Source organism: Eriocheir sinensis, chromosome 4 (assembly GCF_024679095.1).
Source record: "Eriocheir sinensis breed Jianghai 21 chromosome 4, ASM2467909v1, whole genome shotgun sequence".
NCBI lineage: Eukaryota > Metazoa > Arthropoda > Malacostraca > Decapoda > Varunidae > Eriocheir > Eriocheir sinensis.
This window is the reverse complement of record NC_066512.1, coordinates 27313262-27329340: the sequence shown is the minus strand read 5'-3', so window position 1 is coordinate 27329340 and position 16079 is coordinate 27313262. Positions and strand designations below refer to the sequence as shown.

The 16079-nt window shown below is 45.5% G+C and overlaps 1 protein-coding gene across 1 annotated transcript; it reads right to left on the bottom strand.

Annotated features, from left to right (window-relative positions):
- Window positions 1–7874: 7874 nt before the first annotated feature.
- On the bottom strand, window positions 7875–14766 carry LOC126981554 (uncharacterized). Its single transcript, XM_050832890.1, has 10 exons — window positions 13619–14766; window positions 12812–13048; window positions 12274–12453; window positions 11983–12185; window positions 11526–11720; window positions 11062–11160; window positions 10360–10518; window positions 9124–9896; window positions 8543–8717; window positions 7875–8450 (listed from the first exon to the last, which is right to left on the bottom strand). The coding sequence occupies exons 3-8, from the start codon at window positions 12416–12418 to the stop codon at window positions 9759–9761; spliced, it is 939 nt and encodes a 312-aa protein (XP_050688847.1). The 5' UTR covers window positions 12419–12453; window positions 12812–13048; window positions 13619–14766; the 3' UTR covers window positions 7875–8450; window positions 8543–8717; window positions 9124–9758.
- Between the last annotated feature and the right edge of the window lie 1313 nt (window positions 14767–16079).

The window sequence follows — 16079 nt, the reverse complement described above, 5'->3', positions numbered from 1 at the left end:
GAGGAGGAGGAAGAGGAAGGACAGGTTATTTTGATCGTCCTTTCATATGCGTGAACACAACTATCCTCCTCCTTCTCCTCCTCCTCCTTCTCCTCCTCCTCTTCCTTCCTCTCCTCCTCCTCCTCTTCCGCCTCCTCTTTCAGTATTTTTCCAGCAGCTTAAGTATTCTCAATATGGCGCCACTATAAACAATTGCCTGCGCCATGACGGGCTGGGGCCAAATACCATCCAGGCCCCTCAAGCAAGCCTACCGGTGGAATAGGCTGAGACGTAAAAAAAAAAAAAAAAACAAAAATCCACCTCTCTACCTCCTCTCCTCCCTCCTTCCCTTCTTTCCTCCTACCCTCCCTTCCTCCCATCCTCCTTCCCTCCCTCCTTTCCTCTCTCCTCCTCTCCCCCCGTGGCTGTACAGGTAACCCGGCTCTTAATCATGTACGGAACACACCTTTGGAGGGACGTATGGGTTCTCGTGTGTCAGTGAACCCCTTAAGTAAGCATTGTGACTTCCTCTCTCACCTGTGTTTCCGTTTTCCTCCCTCTCTCCTTCCCTTCCTCCCTCCTTCCCTCTTTCTCTCCTTCCCTCCCTTCCTTCCTCCCTCATCTCTGTTCTCCTTCCTTTCTATTCTCTTCTCATTCCTCGCTACTTTTTTCTCATTTTTTCTTTCTCTTCCTTCCTTACCTTTTGTTTGTTCTCTCTCCTTTCTTTCCTCTTTTCATTTCTAGCTACCCCTCTTTCTCTTTCCCTTTTTCTTTCTTCCCTCTCTCCATCCTTCTCTCCCTCCCTTCCTTCCTTCCTCAACCTTTTCTGCTTTCTTTCCTTTCTTTTCTCCCTTCATTCCCATCTCCTTTCTTTCCTCTTTTCATTTCTAGCTACCCCTCTTTCTCTTTCCCTTTTTCTTTCTTCCCTCTCTCCATCCTTCTCTCCCTCCCTTCCTTCCTTCCTCAACCTTTTCTGCTTTCTTTCCTTTCTTTTCTCCCTTCATTCCCAGTTTCTTTCTCTTTCTTTCTCCCTTACTTCCCTCCCTCCCTTCCTCCTAACTCTTCCTCCCTTTCTCTCTCCCTCTCCTGGTTACCTGAGCATACCTGTGAACACCTGTGAAAGGGTAATCACTTTCAACTTCGCTCCTCTAAAAACGCCACACTTCGAAATGTCAGACAGACCCTAAACTCTCGCCAGGTGTGTGCTCTCAAGGCGGTTATCAGCTTTCGAGTATCATCAATGTAATATCGCTTTAGTGGTTTCTCCTTTTCTCGTGTCAGTGCAAGAATACTGCCTCGCTTACCTAGGTTACAATATAAACAAGAGTAAAAATACGTGGCATCTTTTTATGAATGTTTTGCTGTATCTTATGTACCTAGCTTAGTATACTCCCACGCTTACTAAAGTTAGTGTGAACAAGACTCATAATTAAAGAGGAAAAAATAACTTGTCAACTTTTAATGACTTGACTAGTATATTAAGTGTCTTCTCGTCCCCTCGCGCCAAGCTTAAAATACTCCCACGCTTACTTAACTTAATGTGAACAAGACTCATAATTAAAGAGGGAAAAAATAACTCGTGGTAGCTTTTAATGAAATGACTGTGGTATATTAGGTGCCTTCTCCCCACCATGTCAACCTAAGAATAATCCCTCAGTCCGGTTACACTTTCCTCCCTCCCTCTCCTCCACTCTCCCCCCTCGTCCTCAGGTTAAACACGGAACACCTGGGGAAGAGTGGAAGTAAGGTAGAAAGGTAATCTGTGGGGGTGAGGAGCACAGTTGGCGGCGTCCCTGTGTCTCTTAGTGGCGGCTTCTGAGTCTTGGTCCGCCCACACGAGTCTTACATAAGGGCAACGAGGCGGGGATTACACGCTGTCTGACCGGGGCAAAAGTGCAGCTTAGCGTGTATTTCTCACCTCTACCTCTCCTGGATGTGCCTACCTGTGTGTGAGGGCGCGTGGGGGGATGATGGGAGAGGGAGGAAAGGTATACGGTAAGGGGTGGGAGGGTTATATAAGGGAAGGTGGAAGAGGAGAGGAGGAATTGAGGAGAGATAAGTGGGGGAGGGTAAGGTGTGGGAGGGTCATATAAGGAGAGATGCGGAACAAAAGGAAGAACTGAGGTAGAGATGAAAGGGAGGGAGATGAAGAGATGAAAGAAAGGCAGGAAAGGAAGGTAAAGGTGTGAGAGGGTTGTATAAGGAGGAAGGAAAGGAAGAAATAAGGTAGAGATAAGTGGGAGGAATGGAGGAAAAGTGGGGGAGTGTAAGGTGTGGGAGGATTGTATAAGGAAGGTGTAGGAAAGGAAAGATTGAGGGAGTGGGAGGAGAGAAAGGGAGGGAATAGCGGGAGTGGAGAGAGGGAGGAAACGAAGATAAGGGAGGATTGTAGGAAAAGGTGTCGGAGAGGAAGGATTGAGGGAGAGGGAGGAAAGAAAGGAGGGGAAGAATGGAGGAAAGGAGGAAAGAGAGGGAGGGAATAGAGGAAGTGGAGAAAGGGAGGAAACGAAGATAAGGGAGGATTGTAGGAAAAGGTGTCGGAGAGGAAGGATTGAGGGAGAGGGAGGAAAGAAAGGAGGGGAAGAATGGAGGAAAGGAGGAAAGAGAGGGAGGGAATAGAGGAAGTGGAGAAAGGGAGGAAACGAAGATAAGGGAGGATTGTAGGAAAAGGTGTCGGAGAGGAAGGATTGAGGGAGAGGGAGGAAAGAAAGGAAGGGAAGAATGGAGGAAAGGAGGAAAGAGAGGGAGGGAATAGAGATACTGGAGAAAGGGAGGAAACGAAGATAAGGGAGGATTGTAGGAAAAGGTGTCGGAGAGGAAGGATTAAGGGAAAGGGAGGAAAGAAAGGAAGGGAAGAATGGAGGAAAGGAGGAAAGAGAGAGAGGGAATAGAGGAAGTGGAGAAAGGGAGGAAACGAAGATAAGGGAGGATTTTAGGAAAAGGTGTCGGAGAGGAAGGATTGAGGGAGAGGGAGGAAAGAAAGGAGGGGAAGAATGGAGGAAAGGAGGAAAGAGAGGGAGGGAATAGAGATACTGGAGAGAGGGAGGAAAGAAAGATAAAGAAGAGGGAGGATTATATAAGGAAAGGTGAAGGATAGGAAGGATTGAGGGAGTAGGAGGAAAGAAAGGAAGGGAAAATAAGAGTTGAAAAGGGGAGAAAAGGGAGAAAGGGAACAGTGGGAGTGGAGAAACAGAGGAAAGGAGTAAAAGGCGTGGGAGGGTCATGTAAGGAAAGGCGTGAGAAAGGAAAGGAAGGATTGAAGAAGGGAGAGGAAAGAAAGAGAGGGAAATAAGTGAAGAAAGGGAGGAAGGGGGGAAAACGTAGGAATGGGTGGGTGGGAGTTTTGTGTGTGTGTGTGTGTGTGTGTGTGTGTGTGTGTGTGTGTGTGTGTGTGTGTGTGTGTGTGTGTGTGTGTGTGTTGTGAAGTAGTCTCCTCCTCCTCTTCTCTTCACCCCCCTTCTCCTTTCTTAATATTTTCTCTCATTTTCTCTCCTCTCCTCTCCTCTTGACCTCTCCCTCCTTTTGATTTTTATTCTTCGTTTTTCTCTCCCTCCCCTCCTCCCTACCTCTCTCCCTCCCCTCCTCCCTACCTCTCTCCCTCCCTCTCATCCTCCCTGCTTTCACCTTTCCACGTGACCATAACTGACGTCACCACCACCACCACCACCACTTCCACCGTCACATCACGTTTCCACATTCAACTCCTCCTCCTACTACTATTACTACTACTACTACTACTACTACTACTACTATCTATCTTCATTACAACTATTACTATCTATATAATTTATCTTCTTGGCTATTTCACTTATGTATTAATTTATCAAGTTTTATCAACATTTCCACATCAGCGTAACATCTGCGAGTAAGATTTGCAATTTTATATTTTTCATATTTACGCGTACATAGATATCCAACGTTTATATAGATGCCCGCGTTCACGAAATATTAACTCTTTTCGTAATACCGAAGTTCGAAATATTGAAGTTGTTTACATCCGTCCATGAGAGAGAGAGAGCACCTTGGCAACGCGTTCCAGACTTAGCTTCACCTGTGCACACCTGAGCGGGGATGCGTAGGAGACTCAACTCACCTGCCGCGGAGTTACCTGGAAGGCTTATTACTATTATTATTATTATTATTATTATTATTATTATTATTATTATTATTTGCTATAACGAAATGTTTCTCTAGAGTCCAGGCGGCGTTTGTCAGGCCTCTTGTGATTGGCGGGGTCTCTCTCTCTCTCTCTCTCTCTCTCTCTCTCTCTCTCTCTCTCTCTCTCTCTCTCTCTCTCTCTCTCTCTCTCTCTCTCTCTCTCTCGTGGATAGACGTAAACAACTGTAATATCTTGAACTTCGGTAAAATGTTTGATATTTCGTAAACGCGGGCATCTATATAAACGTGGAAATCTATGTAAACGTAAATATGAAGAAAAAAAAATTATACAAATCTTGCTCGCGCACACACCACCGTTGTCTTGCCCGCTGGAAAAAAATAACCACCACCACTACCACCACCACCAACAACAACAACAACACCCACTTGAAAAATACTCCTCCCCCCTCCCACCTCCTCCCCCCTCACGCACTCTTTCCTGGAGGTTGTTTGTTCCTCACGCCCCCACACATGCAGTCTCTTTATATAATACTCGCCCCAGGTCAACTCTTATACAAGCTAGACGGTTAGGGTTAGCACCAGTATATCTGACGGCGATGGTAGAGCTTTGAATAAGTTTGTCCTCATTCGGGAAAGCAAACTGTAAACATATAATGACGCGTGTGATTGAAGAGCTCAGAAATGTGATACCACTATTCATTATTGTCGTGCTTGCCGTAGATTAACTCTGATACGAGGTAGACGACAGTGATTGTAAGGCTCGTATAAGTTCATCAAAATCCAGCCAAGCAAAATATTAAGAAAGTAAAAAGAAAGAAACGCGTAAACAACAGCTCCTGAATCGTATTGCACTTTTAACGTATCACTGGTATTTGCACGCTGTTGAGCAAAATACAGAGATAAACCATTTCATTCTAGAAAGAGAAGTAGTAAAGAGAAGTATAGATAATGCTTCCATGGCTCGCCAAAACAAACACTAATCTCTCTACATCAGCTGTTATTCTTCGGTTCTCGCGTTGCTTAGATAATTTCTGCTCATTCTCTTACCACTCAAGAACTAACGGGAGCTGTGTGGTAAAGGCAGAGTCAGATGTAGAGCAGGAGAACGGAGAGAAAAGCAGATTTCGAAACAAAGAATGATTAACGTGGTCATTTATCGCCCTGCAAACACATGATCGAGATAATAATATAGAATAGTTATGTTCTAAGGGGGAATAAATCTGAAGTGTTCGCATTGTCCAACACGGGAGCCATACTTTGCGCCATATTCTTCAACATTTCCATGCTCAAGTACATAATCGACAAGGCTTTCGTGGAGTTTTGGTCATTTCCAGGGGTAGATTAATGCCTATAGTGGTAGTTTGACCCTTCCTCTGTACCGTGAACGTAAAGAAAACAGGTATTAGAACTCGAATGATCTCCTTTTTGGCCTTTGAAAATAGTTGGTGTGAGGGGTGGAAGCGTCTGTAATACCGGTCAGAGAGTAATGTAAACGTGGCTGGCTGCGTCCGTAGAGTTCACCGTGTCGTTGCCCGGGTAACGCTCCGCCCGTGACTTGTTGTTTGTCGTGTAGGCATTGAAGAGCTGGTGCGTGCTGGTGGAAATCTTGCAGCATAACCATCTGTTGATCAGTCTGGTGGTGCTAAATGTGTCAGGAGACTCCCAGAGACTTTTTATGTTGTTGATGTAAACGCTAAGATGCTGTGTATAACAGAATTTTGTTGCGTATAGGTTTTAAATATCTGTTGGAGGCTGTGCGTAGCAAACACACACACACACACACACACACACACACACACACATCCTTGTCCGCTGGAAAAAATAAACCACCACCACCAACAACAACACCCACATAACAAGGAAATCCATAAAAAAATTATCCTCCCTCTCTCTCTCGTGAGCCAGTAATCACGTGACGCGAAGCTCACGTGCGATATGACGTCAGAGAGAGAGAGAGAGAGAGAGAGAGAGAGAGAGAGAGAGAGAGACTACTTTCCTCCCCTCCGCCCCCCTCCCCCCAAAAGGTTGAGGGAAATGAGTGTGGTGGTATACTCGGTTTCATTCCCTCTGTCCACTCGTGAACGTTGATGTGGCACCTGCGCATTGTTAATTCGTGAAGATCAACTTAATATTTTCAGTGATACATTTGTATGTTTGTGTATCCAAAAAAAACAAGTCTTTTTATATTCAGATACTCATATTTCATCTCCTTCAGGTACATAAAGTGACATCCGACTCACCAAGTGTCTATATAATAAGGAATTTTGATGTGTTGCATGTAAATAATATGGGTAGCCAGCCTAATATATGAAATAGCCTAGCATCGCATTAAACAGCTATTATTTAATATTTCATGTTAATTCGATTATTATTCATTATTAACATGCAGTAAATTATTAAGATATCCTTTATATGCACTTGAAGAGCCAGATGTCTTTTAATAGACCTGAAATGAGCTATCAATCAATGAATTTGAAAAACCGTAGATCGTTTGAGCTTGTCTTTTCATGTGCTTGTAGGTTAGATTATAAATTTATCGATGCAAACGACTGAGTTATTTATTGTATGCATAAACATTTAAATATATTGAAAATTAAGCTTGAGACATCACAACAGTTGATTTACACATATTCACGAACTAGAAATGCGCAGGTGCCACATCCATCAAAATTCCCGCTGCGTTGGTGGACAGATGAAATGAAACAGACTATAGTGATGGTGGAGGCTGTAGTAGTAGTAGTGGTGGTGGTGGAGAGACGGTGATGGGGGTGATATTGATATTGCCTGCGTGGTGGGGAGGATGCTGTTTGGCTTGGTGATAATGGTGGTAGTGGTTAGCGGAGACGGTGTTATTATTTTTAAGGTGGTGGTACTGTTGATGGTAGTGAAGGTGGTGGTACTGTTGATGGTAGTGGAGGTGGTGGTGCTGTTGATGGTAGTGGAGGTGGTGGTGCTGTTGATGGTAGTGGAGGTGGTGGTGCTGTTGATGGTAGTGGAGGTGGTGGTACTGTTGATGGAGGTGGTACTGGGCTGATTTGCTCCATAAATTAATAAAAAAACTAGCCTACCAATCTGCGTGGGGGTTAGTGAGGCATGAGTAGATCAGTAAATAAGAATTCCGTTTTACATATTTAAAGCGTTCTAGGGTACATGTGCGTAAGGGGGAGCATCCACGAGTGAACGCAACGCAGCGTATATCGTGTAAGGTTGTGTGTTTCATTCAACGTTGCCAGATTGTCGTACACAGGTTTTTGACCCATAACTATAGCCAAGAAGCACCAATAAATTAACCATTTTAACGATAACTCTTTATAGACAGTTAAAGGGGTGGAGATCGGCAAATATTAGTAGAGTTTGAGCACGACCATCTGGAAACGTTGGTCTCATTGAGTGTTGATACGTGACAGCAAGCAAGTCTGTGTCAGGGAGGCGCCTCGACCTGCATGTTGTTGTCCTCACGTCTGAAGGCTATGTCAGTGTTGCTTTTAATATGTAAGGAACACAGCCCAACCATTCATTGACCCTCCTTCATCCATCTGTATCTGAATGAACCAACTTTTTTAAAACTCTTCTGGGACGAGTTTTGATGTGCTCTGCGTAATGTGATCCGATAGCACTAGTTTGTTACTCGTTTAGGGGAAATAGTATCAGCTGGTGTGGGTGCCGCGGCCCAGCTCAGTTCCCCCGGTGATGGTTTCTAGAGTTTCCCGTCACAAGGCTCGCGCGGCTCACAGAAAACCGATCGGCACCGTATCAGGGCAGGCTAAACGAACATGACACATTGCTTGCATTTGCATCTCAGTCCTACCCTCGTATAAACATACTTATTTACATATACTCCTGAGCGCGCGTAATTTTTAGTTGGTATTTTTACAGGAGCAATGTTGTGCTGAAGATAGACTCGCTCCTCCTGATTTTTAAAAACTAACTATTCTTCTCTAGAATGTCCATGCAGCTTGTAGAAGGTCCATTCAGCTTGAAGTACCGCTGGATGGTGAAGGATGTTGCCAACAATCACTATGGAGCTCTATGAAAATAAATTTTATTTCCGACCAGTGTTTATTGCCTTTAGATACCTCGAAAAGTCTCCGGAGACGAATTCACAGGTTCCCACGCTATTTTTTTTTATAAAAAAAAAAACTAAAAACTTAGGGAGTCCACGGACTTAAAAGAACAAGGAAGCTTCTCAATCTCGCAACACTGCTTAATCGAAGAGTCTGACACACTGACTTCTCGAGAGCTGGGTGGCGTTAAAAGCCGTGGATAAGAAGAGCTCTGGAACGGGACGGAGACACGAGGCCCCGCGTAGAACAGACCAGCAACAAACGGGCGGCGACGGCAGCCACCGAAACCTGCAAGAAACGTCAATCAGCCTAACGGAACAGTTACGAAAGATAATCACAAATATGGAAATAACTTAGAAGCAATGCGTTCATCCACCAACCTGCTCATGTTACTGCGGGCGTCCACGGCTTGAAGACCACTGAACTCCCTTGGGCACAACAGGAACTCTGGGGACCTTGACATTCACCCTCCTATGGCCTTGGACGCTGCTACTCCTTAGTCGTACAGTAATTAAGATGTGGTGCCTCGCCTCTCACCACACCTTGGCCGACCACCTGCAGGAAAAAAAAAAAATTCACTCATCCATCACAGCCATGAAGGCGGGAAGTCATTATAGAGCTACAAAAACAAGTCAAGTTCTAACAAATCCTTAAATAAGAATGAAGAGATGTCCAGTACGACGGCGGTTAAGTCAAAAGCTGGTTAAGTCAAAAGCTGGTTAAGTCAAAAGCTACAAAACGCATCAAAGTTATATCAATTACGTTATCATGAAAGCGGAAAGGCAATCTGACTAACAATCTCGAACAAATAACAAACCCAGAATTGAGGCAGCATAACTAGAACCAAATAGTCTTAAATCCAGTCACTGAGATCAAAACTTGACTCTGAAGGCGAATCGAAGTACAAACAAACCAAGAGTAGCAAAGCCAACACAAATCACAAAGACGAGACAGATCTTACCTTCACAGCGGACGAAGAGGCAATGGAAGAAAAGCCCGCCTTTACGCCTAGACGGAACCTCGGCTCGCACCACGCCTCGGAGCCTCAAGGGGGAGTCGAACCAGTGCACGAACAAGCTCTCTATGATCATTTGCACCAGTTAGTTGAATGGCTAAGCGTTCCACACCTCCTCAGTCTCGGGGTTGAAGTCTCGTATTAGAAGAATGTTGAAGCGCAGTTGTTTGATTTCCCTTCCTTGCACATTAATAGAGAGAGGGAGAGGGAGGGACAAAGGGAGGAAGGGAGGTAAGGAAGAGGGAGATTGAGACGAGGGAGAGAAGAGGAAGGTGGAGGATAGGGAGGGATAAAGGGAGGAAGGGAGGTAAGGAAGAGGGAGATTGAGACGAGGGAGAGAAGAGGAAGGTGGAGGAGAGGGATGGATGGAAAGGGGGGTGAAAAAGAGAGATAGAAGAAGGAAAGAGAAAGGAAGGGAGGAAAGGTACCAAGGAAGGACGAAGGGGGAGGTTGAGAAGAGGGAGAGAAGGGGAAGGTTGGTGAGGAGAGGGATGGATGGAAAGGGAGGGTGAAAAGGAAACCATCCACCCACACCCACCCACCCACCCATCCACACACACACACACACACACACATATACACTACGCCACCTGGTCCTCGGGCGCAAAAATGTGGATGTGCTCCCTTGACCAGACCAGCACCAGCCTCCACTTAACTATCTCCTTCTTGACGTAATTCATCTCATCCGCCGTGACGATGCTGCCCACGACCACCAACATCTGAGGAAGAAGAGGGAGAGAGAAGAAGGAAGGAGGGAATCAAGGAGGGACGGAGAGGGATAAAGAGAAGAGAGAGAGAGAGAGAGAGAGAGAGAGAGAGAGAGAGAGAGAGAGAGAGAGAGAGAGAGAGAGAGAGAGAGAGAGAGAGAGAGAGAGAGAGAGAGAGAGAGGTAAAGAGGAACGGAAAGGGAGGATGAAAAGGAGATGGATGGAAGAGAGAAAAAGAGAAGGAAGGAAGGAGGGAGGGAATGAAAGCAGGAGATAGAACAAAGGAAAGACAGCAGGAAGGAGGGAGAAAAAAATAATTAAGAGAAAAGGAGAAAAATGATTAAACAAAAAGCTAACTAGCATAAAAAAGCAATAACCGTCAGAAAGTTAAGGCAGCAGTTACGCATGCAATATATATCCAACGGAGATGAGCACTGAGGCAACGCGCACCTTCACCCCATATCCACCCCCTCACCTTCACCCTGATGGTCCCCGGCACGCCCCGCAGCACCTCCGCCTCCCCGCCGAGGGTAGAGATGACGAGGAGGTCCACGGTGAGGCTTCTGAGGGCGGCCACCACCAGCGCGCCAAGGTTGAAGCACTGTACGGGGATCACGCGGCCAAGGTCACGGTCCTGGAGGGGAAGGGAAAGACTGACGAAGGAGATCCAGCGCTGCCAAACTATCGTACTCATCACATTGCTGCCAAACTATCGTACTCATCGCTTGCATTTTCGCAGTTTCTGACCGATAACTCAAGCAAAACGTAGAACCTCAATGAAAGAATTATATCGTTGACCATACGTAAAGAAATTAGTGAAAAGAATGAAGGAAATAAAAAAAAACTAATCCATATTACAAGGAAACGAGGAACGACCATAATCAGTTTGTAAATAGACCTCTCTCTCTCTCTCTCTCTCTCTCTCTCTCTCTCTCCCTCGAACAAAACGCAGACAAAGGTAAAGTTGAAGATAGAGACTGAAAAGCAAATAAAAACAATAAACAAGACGCAGATAAAGGTAAGGAAAATGATAAAAGGATGAAGACGCAAAAATAAAAATAGAAGACGAAGGTAAAGACGCAGACGAAGATGCCGATGTGAACACTATAGGAGACGGAGGGAAGCAACTCACACACACACACACACACAGGCGATCAGACCGTGGCGAATTACATACCTCGACCGGCACGAACCGGAGGAGTTTGTTGCTGCCCTCCTGAAGGCGACGCAGAAGGGGAGGGAGGTCGGGATTCGGCTCACGTATCCAAAGAAAATCCTGGAGGGAAGTAGTAGTAGTAGTAGTAGTAGTAGTAGTAGTAGGAGGAGGAGGAGGAGGAGTAAAGAGAGAGACGTAACAACCTGACGTTAAATAATAATGATAATAATAAATAAAATAGAGAAAAAGCAAATTACGTCACATGAACTTTATATCAGGGTCTCATTCTTGCCTTGCCTCCATCTCTTCCTACCTCCCTCCTCTCTCCTCCCTCTCTCTCTACCTCCATCCTTTCACTACTTCTCTCCCACTCCGCCTCCGTGCCTCCTCTCTCTCTACCCCCACCATCTCTCTCTCTCTCTCTCTCTCTCTCTCTCTCTCTCTCTCTCTCTCTCTCTCTCTCTCTCTCTCTCTCTCTGCCCCACCTTTCTATGTCCCTCCTCCGGGGTGGCACACGCCTGCACGCTGTGGGCCGCCCTCGTCTTCCCCCGCAGCTTGACGTACGCCTCCGGGTGGGGCTCCAGCAGCAGCCCGCGGAAGCCCAGCCGCTGCTCCAGCCACAGCGTCAGGGAGCGGAACTCACCGTCCCCGGCGCCGACCTCCACGAAGGTGCCGGGCCGCTGCGGGGTGAAGGGGAAGAGCGAGCAGGTCATGAACAGGTTAGAGGTAGTGAAGAATAGACAGAATATGACATGACATCAAGGATAAAACGTATGAAAATATGGCGTCACGCAACCGGGAATACTAAGGAGGACGTGTGTGTGTGTGTGTGTGTGTGTGTGTGTGTGTGTGTGTGTGTGTGTGTGTGTGTGTGTGTGTGTGTGTGTGTGTGCGTGCGCGCGCGCGTGTGTGTGCGTGTGTGTGTGTGTGTAATGCCACCACCTTGTACTGCTTGAAGTAGTCGTTGATGAACTTGTAGGCCTCGCCCCAGCTGCCCAGGGAGGCCCAGGGCGGCTGATCCAGAGGGAAGGACGGCTTGTAGGCGCCGCGCGGGGCCGGAGGGTCCAGCCAGCGCTCCTTGATGTGCAGGATGACGTCCCGGTCCAACGAGCCGAGCTGCGCCGCCAGCACGCCCTCCAGGCACTCTGGACACAAGGGGCGTCAGTCAATCAGTCAGTCTCTCTCTCTCTCTCTCTCTCTCTCTCTCTCTCTCTCTCTCTCTCTCTCTCTCACCGGTGCTGCAGTAGTAGTGCAGGCCGGCGCCGGCGTGCAGCGTCAGGTTCAGCATCAGGAAGGTGGACAGGCCGCCCGCCAGCACCAGCCGCCCGTACCTTCGCGCCGCCCACCGTGTCACCAACTCCACGCCGCCGCCGCACATCCTCACCCGTCACTGAATGACACGCACACCGCACCCTGCCGCGGGAGAAAAACTTGTCACACTAGAGAAATGTAAACGTGTTCGGCTGTGTCCATGGAGTTCATCGCGTCACTGCCCAGATAACGCTCGGCTCGTAACATACTTTGTCTGGTTGGTAAAAATTATGAACTTGGTGGCAGTCTTGCTGAAAACCCCGCTGCTAATCTATCTGCTGGTGCTAAATGTGACAGGCGACTTCCGCAGACTTTACGCTGTTCAATTCTACTTTCTGTATAACACGGAATTGGTTGCGTACGCTCCAGAAAACTGTTGAAGATTACTACTACTACTACAACTACAGCTACTACTACTACTACTACTATTATTACTACTACTACTATTACTACTACTAACCTGCGAGTCACAATTCCGGTAAGGCGAGGAGGAGGGAGGAGGAGGAAGCGTAAGCCAGATCAAGAATATAACATGACTCTTCTCCTCCACTCCTCCTTTACAGTCCACACAAGAGGGAGATGCCGCCGCCGCCGCCTGCTTCTTCCCCTTCTTCAGTGTATCTTTGAGGGCAAGCGAGTGACGGGGATGGGAAAAGAGGAAGGCAGTCTCTAGGGGCGGCCGGTGCTCTCGACGTGGCTACCGGAAAATCAGAGCGTAAATATCTTGTAAAAGGTTTTGAATCCTAACTTCCTCCTCGTCGTGGCTTGCTATAAACAATTGAGGGAAAGGAGGATCGAATGCTAATTTTGGAGGTTTACGTTGTCGTCTTCGGAGTAATCGTACATGTGGAAAAGGATAAAAGTCCGATAGTGTGTGTGTGTGTGTGTGTGTGTGTGTGTGTGTGTGTGTGTGTGTGTGTGTGTGTGTGTGATGCACGTAATAGAAAATCATAAAAATATTGTAAAAGAAAATAAAGAAAAAAATACGTATTCACAACTTCGAAGATACAAAGAGTTGAGTGAATGGATCTCGTTAGCCCTTTAGCGTGTGTGTGTGTGTGTGTGTGTGTGTGTGTGTGTGTGTGTGTGTGTGTGTGTGTGTGTGTGTGTGTGTGTGTGTGTGTGTGTGTCGTCTTGTAACATCTAGCCCCTTCAGTCACTCACTCAACCTCTTGCCACACCCAAACCCCTCTTCTTAATGTCCATCTACTTATATATACCCACTTAATGTCCTTCTTAGATATACACACACAAGCAAGTATCTTACCTCATAATGAACAGCATCTTGGCGGAGCTTGAGTGGCTGACGAGGAAGACCTGTCCATGTTCTTCTTGTTCCACCGTCGGATGTTCCTCACTGGCAACTATGACGTGACCCAAGACGCTCACCGACACCTCATGGGACCCTGATAACCCCTGCATTCCTAAAGGCTGCCTCCCCTGGTATGCGGACCGTATCGTTCTGAGACCACGTAAGACTTGTATTCTTCGACACTCAAAACAACTATTCCCAATGGCCACAACAAAGGAGATGAGTCGGATTCTTCTCTAGGCGCCTTGCACACTACCGGAGGATGCACGACGCACCACACGCCCCTCTCGCCTCACCTGTTAACGAATCCCAACGGTGCCAGATCATCGTACACTCAGAATATTGCATACATCATATTCAGACCATAAAACCGTCGTACAAGCACCAGTAACGATCTACAATTAAAGTTAATGCTATTAGCGTCAAGTATCAATGTTTTAGTGTCAGTAGTTAGGTGTCAAAAAACTGAAAATACGATATATGCTAAGTACGGTAAGCTGGTACCTGGCAACGTTGTAAGACTGACTAGTGAGCTGAGGTCCAGGGTTGCCAGATTCTTTTGACGATAAGTAGCGTACACACACACACACACACACACTTCGAGAGTAGGGGATTTCAAAGTAAAGTAGCCCAATACGTATCAGAACTATTAAAAAAGCAAGTAGCAAGTAGCGGATACAAAATCTAAGCAGCCTGTAGCCTTCAAAAATCGCCCAGTCCGCTGCTTCTCGCCCACCGGAGCTGACTCGCTGACTCGACGCGCCGCAAGCGAACCCCGGATAGGAAAGATTCGCTAAAGTGTACAACGACGCTTGGGTAACTTAACGAACGTATGAACCAACAACCTGCATCGTACGGAATCACATCGTCTCATACACAAATATTACAAATGGCTCGATTTAACAGTAGGAGAAAAACTCAATATTGTGTGAAGTTATGTTCCCGTGAAAGCCTAACCTGGAGGAGGGAAGGTGGACATTTCGGACTATACCTAACGAGTGACTATTTGACTATTCGCTCGTCCATTTCTCGCCCCTTCTTCATTCACTCAGCCTCTGTTCACACCTAATCCCCCTCTTCTTAATGTCCTTTTACACACTCAATATCCTTCTTCTTATACACACAAAACAAGTATCTTACCTAATATCAAACTTATGGCAATGGAGTAAAGAATAAGAGAAAAAATGAACAAAGATGAAGAATAACTAGGATAACAAATAACTAGGAACTCTTATCTTTACATCCCTTATGGCTAGTATATGATAAAGACGAAGAGAAATAACATAGAGAAAAAGAATAAAAGATGAAAAAAAAGTCTCCCATTACTAAACAGAAAACGAAGCATACAAATAAATATATAGTAACTATCAACTTTACATATCATCTTATGGCTATATGATGAAGACAGAAATAAAGAAAAAGAAAGATGAAGAAAGAAAAAAAAGTCCTATTACTAAAGGAAAAAAGCAACGTAGTAGTAGTAGTAGTAGTAGTAGTAGTAGTAGTAGTAGTAGTAGTAGTAGTAGTAGTAGTAGTGGTAGTAGTAGTCACGTGAGTGCTAATTACCACTCACCTGTGCGGTACCTTTTAATTACCATCTACCTGAGGAACCACGTCGTTTGGGTCATCATCTTCCGGCCTTCAACTTGACAGGAAAACCATTTATTAATTTATTTATTCCGAACATTCCTCTTACGTGTTGCATACATTTGTTTGGCCTTCGCTTCCTCTCTTTAACCATTGAAGACCATAAGAAGAAAACGATCATACAAGAGTTAATAAAAGAAGACATACTAGGAAGATAAGCATACGACAGCTGATACACGAACATAAGAGGAAAACAACCACACAAGTTAATAAAAGGAAGCATAATAGAGGAAGACAATTACACAAGAGAAGAAAAAAAAACATAATAGGAAGACAATTGCACAAGTTAAGAAGAAAAAACATAATAGGTAAACAGGCATACGACAGCTAATACACGAACATAACAGGAATACAACCACACGACAGTTAACAAAAGAACGCATAGGAAGGCAATTGCACAAGTTAGAGAGAGAGAGAGAGAGAGAGAGAGAGAGAGCAATCATTCTCCACACAAAAAAATAATCTTAACAATAATGATAATAGGGAAACAAGACGGAAAAAAAAAGTCGCGATATTCAGAGTCATTCTTTATTGTTTTTATTATTATTTCCCGCCAAGGCTTTCTAGGATAATAATAATAATGATAATAATAATAATAATAATAATAATAATAATAATAATAATAATAATAATAATAATAATAATAATAATAATAACAATAACAAAAACCGATTGCGATGAAAGAGAAAAGACAACAATGATTCTCTCTCTCTCTCTCTCTCTCTCTCTCTCTCTCTCTCTCTCTCTCTCTCTCTCTCTCTCTCTCTCT

Coding starts and splice junctions, on each gene's coding strand:
- LOC126981554 (XM_050832890.1), bottom strand. CDS start 12,418: ATGTGCGGCGGCGGCGTGGAGTTGGTGACACGGTGGGCGGCGCGAAGG. Junction 12,186..12,273: donor GCACTACTACTGCAGCACCG/GTGAGAGAGAGA, acceptor CCTTGTGTCCAG/AGTGCCTGGAGGGCGTGCTG. Junction 11,721..11,982: donor ACTACTTCAAGCAGTACAAG/GTGGTGGCATTA, acceptor TTCACCCCGCAG/CGGCCCGGCACCTTCGTGGA.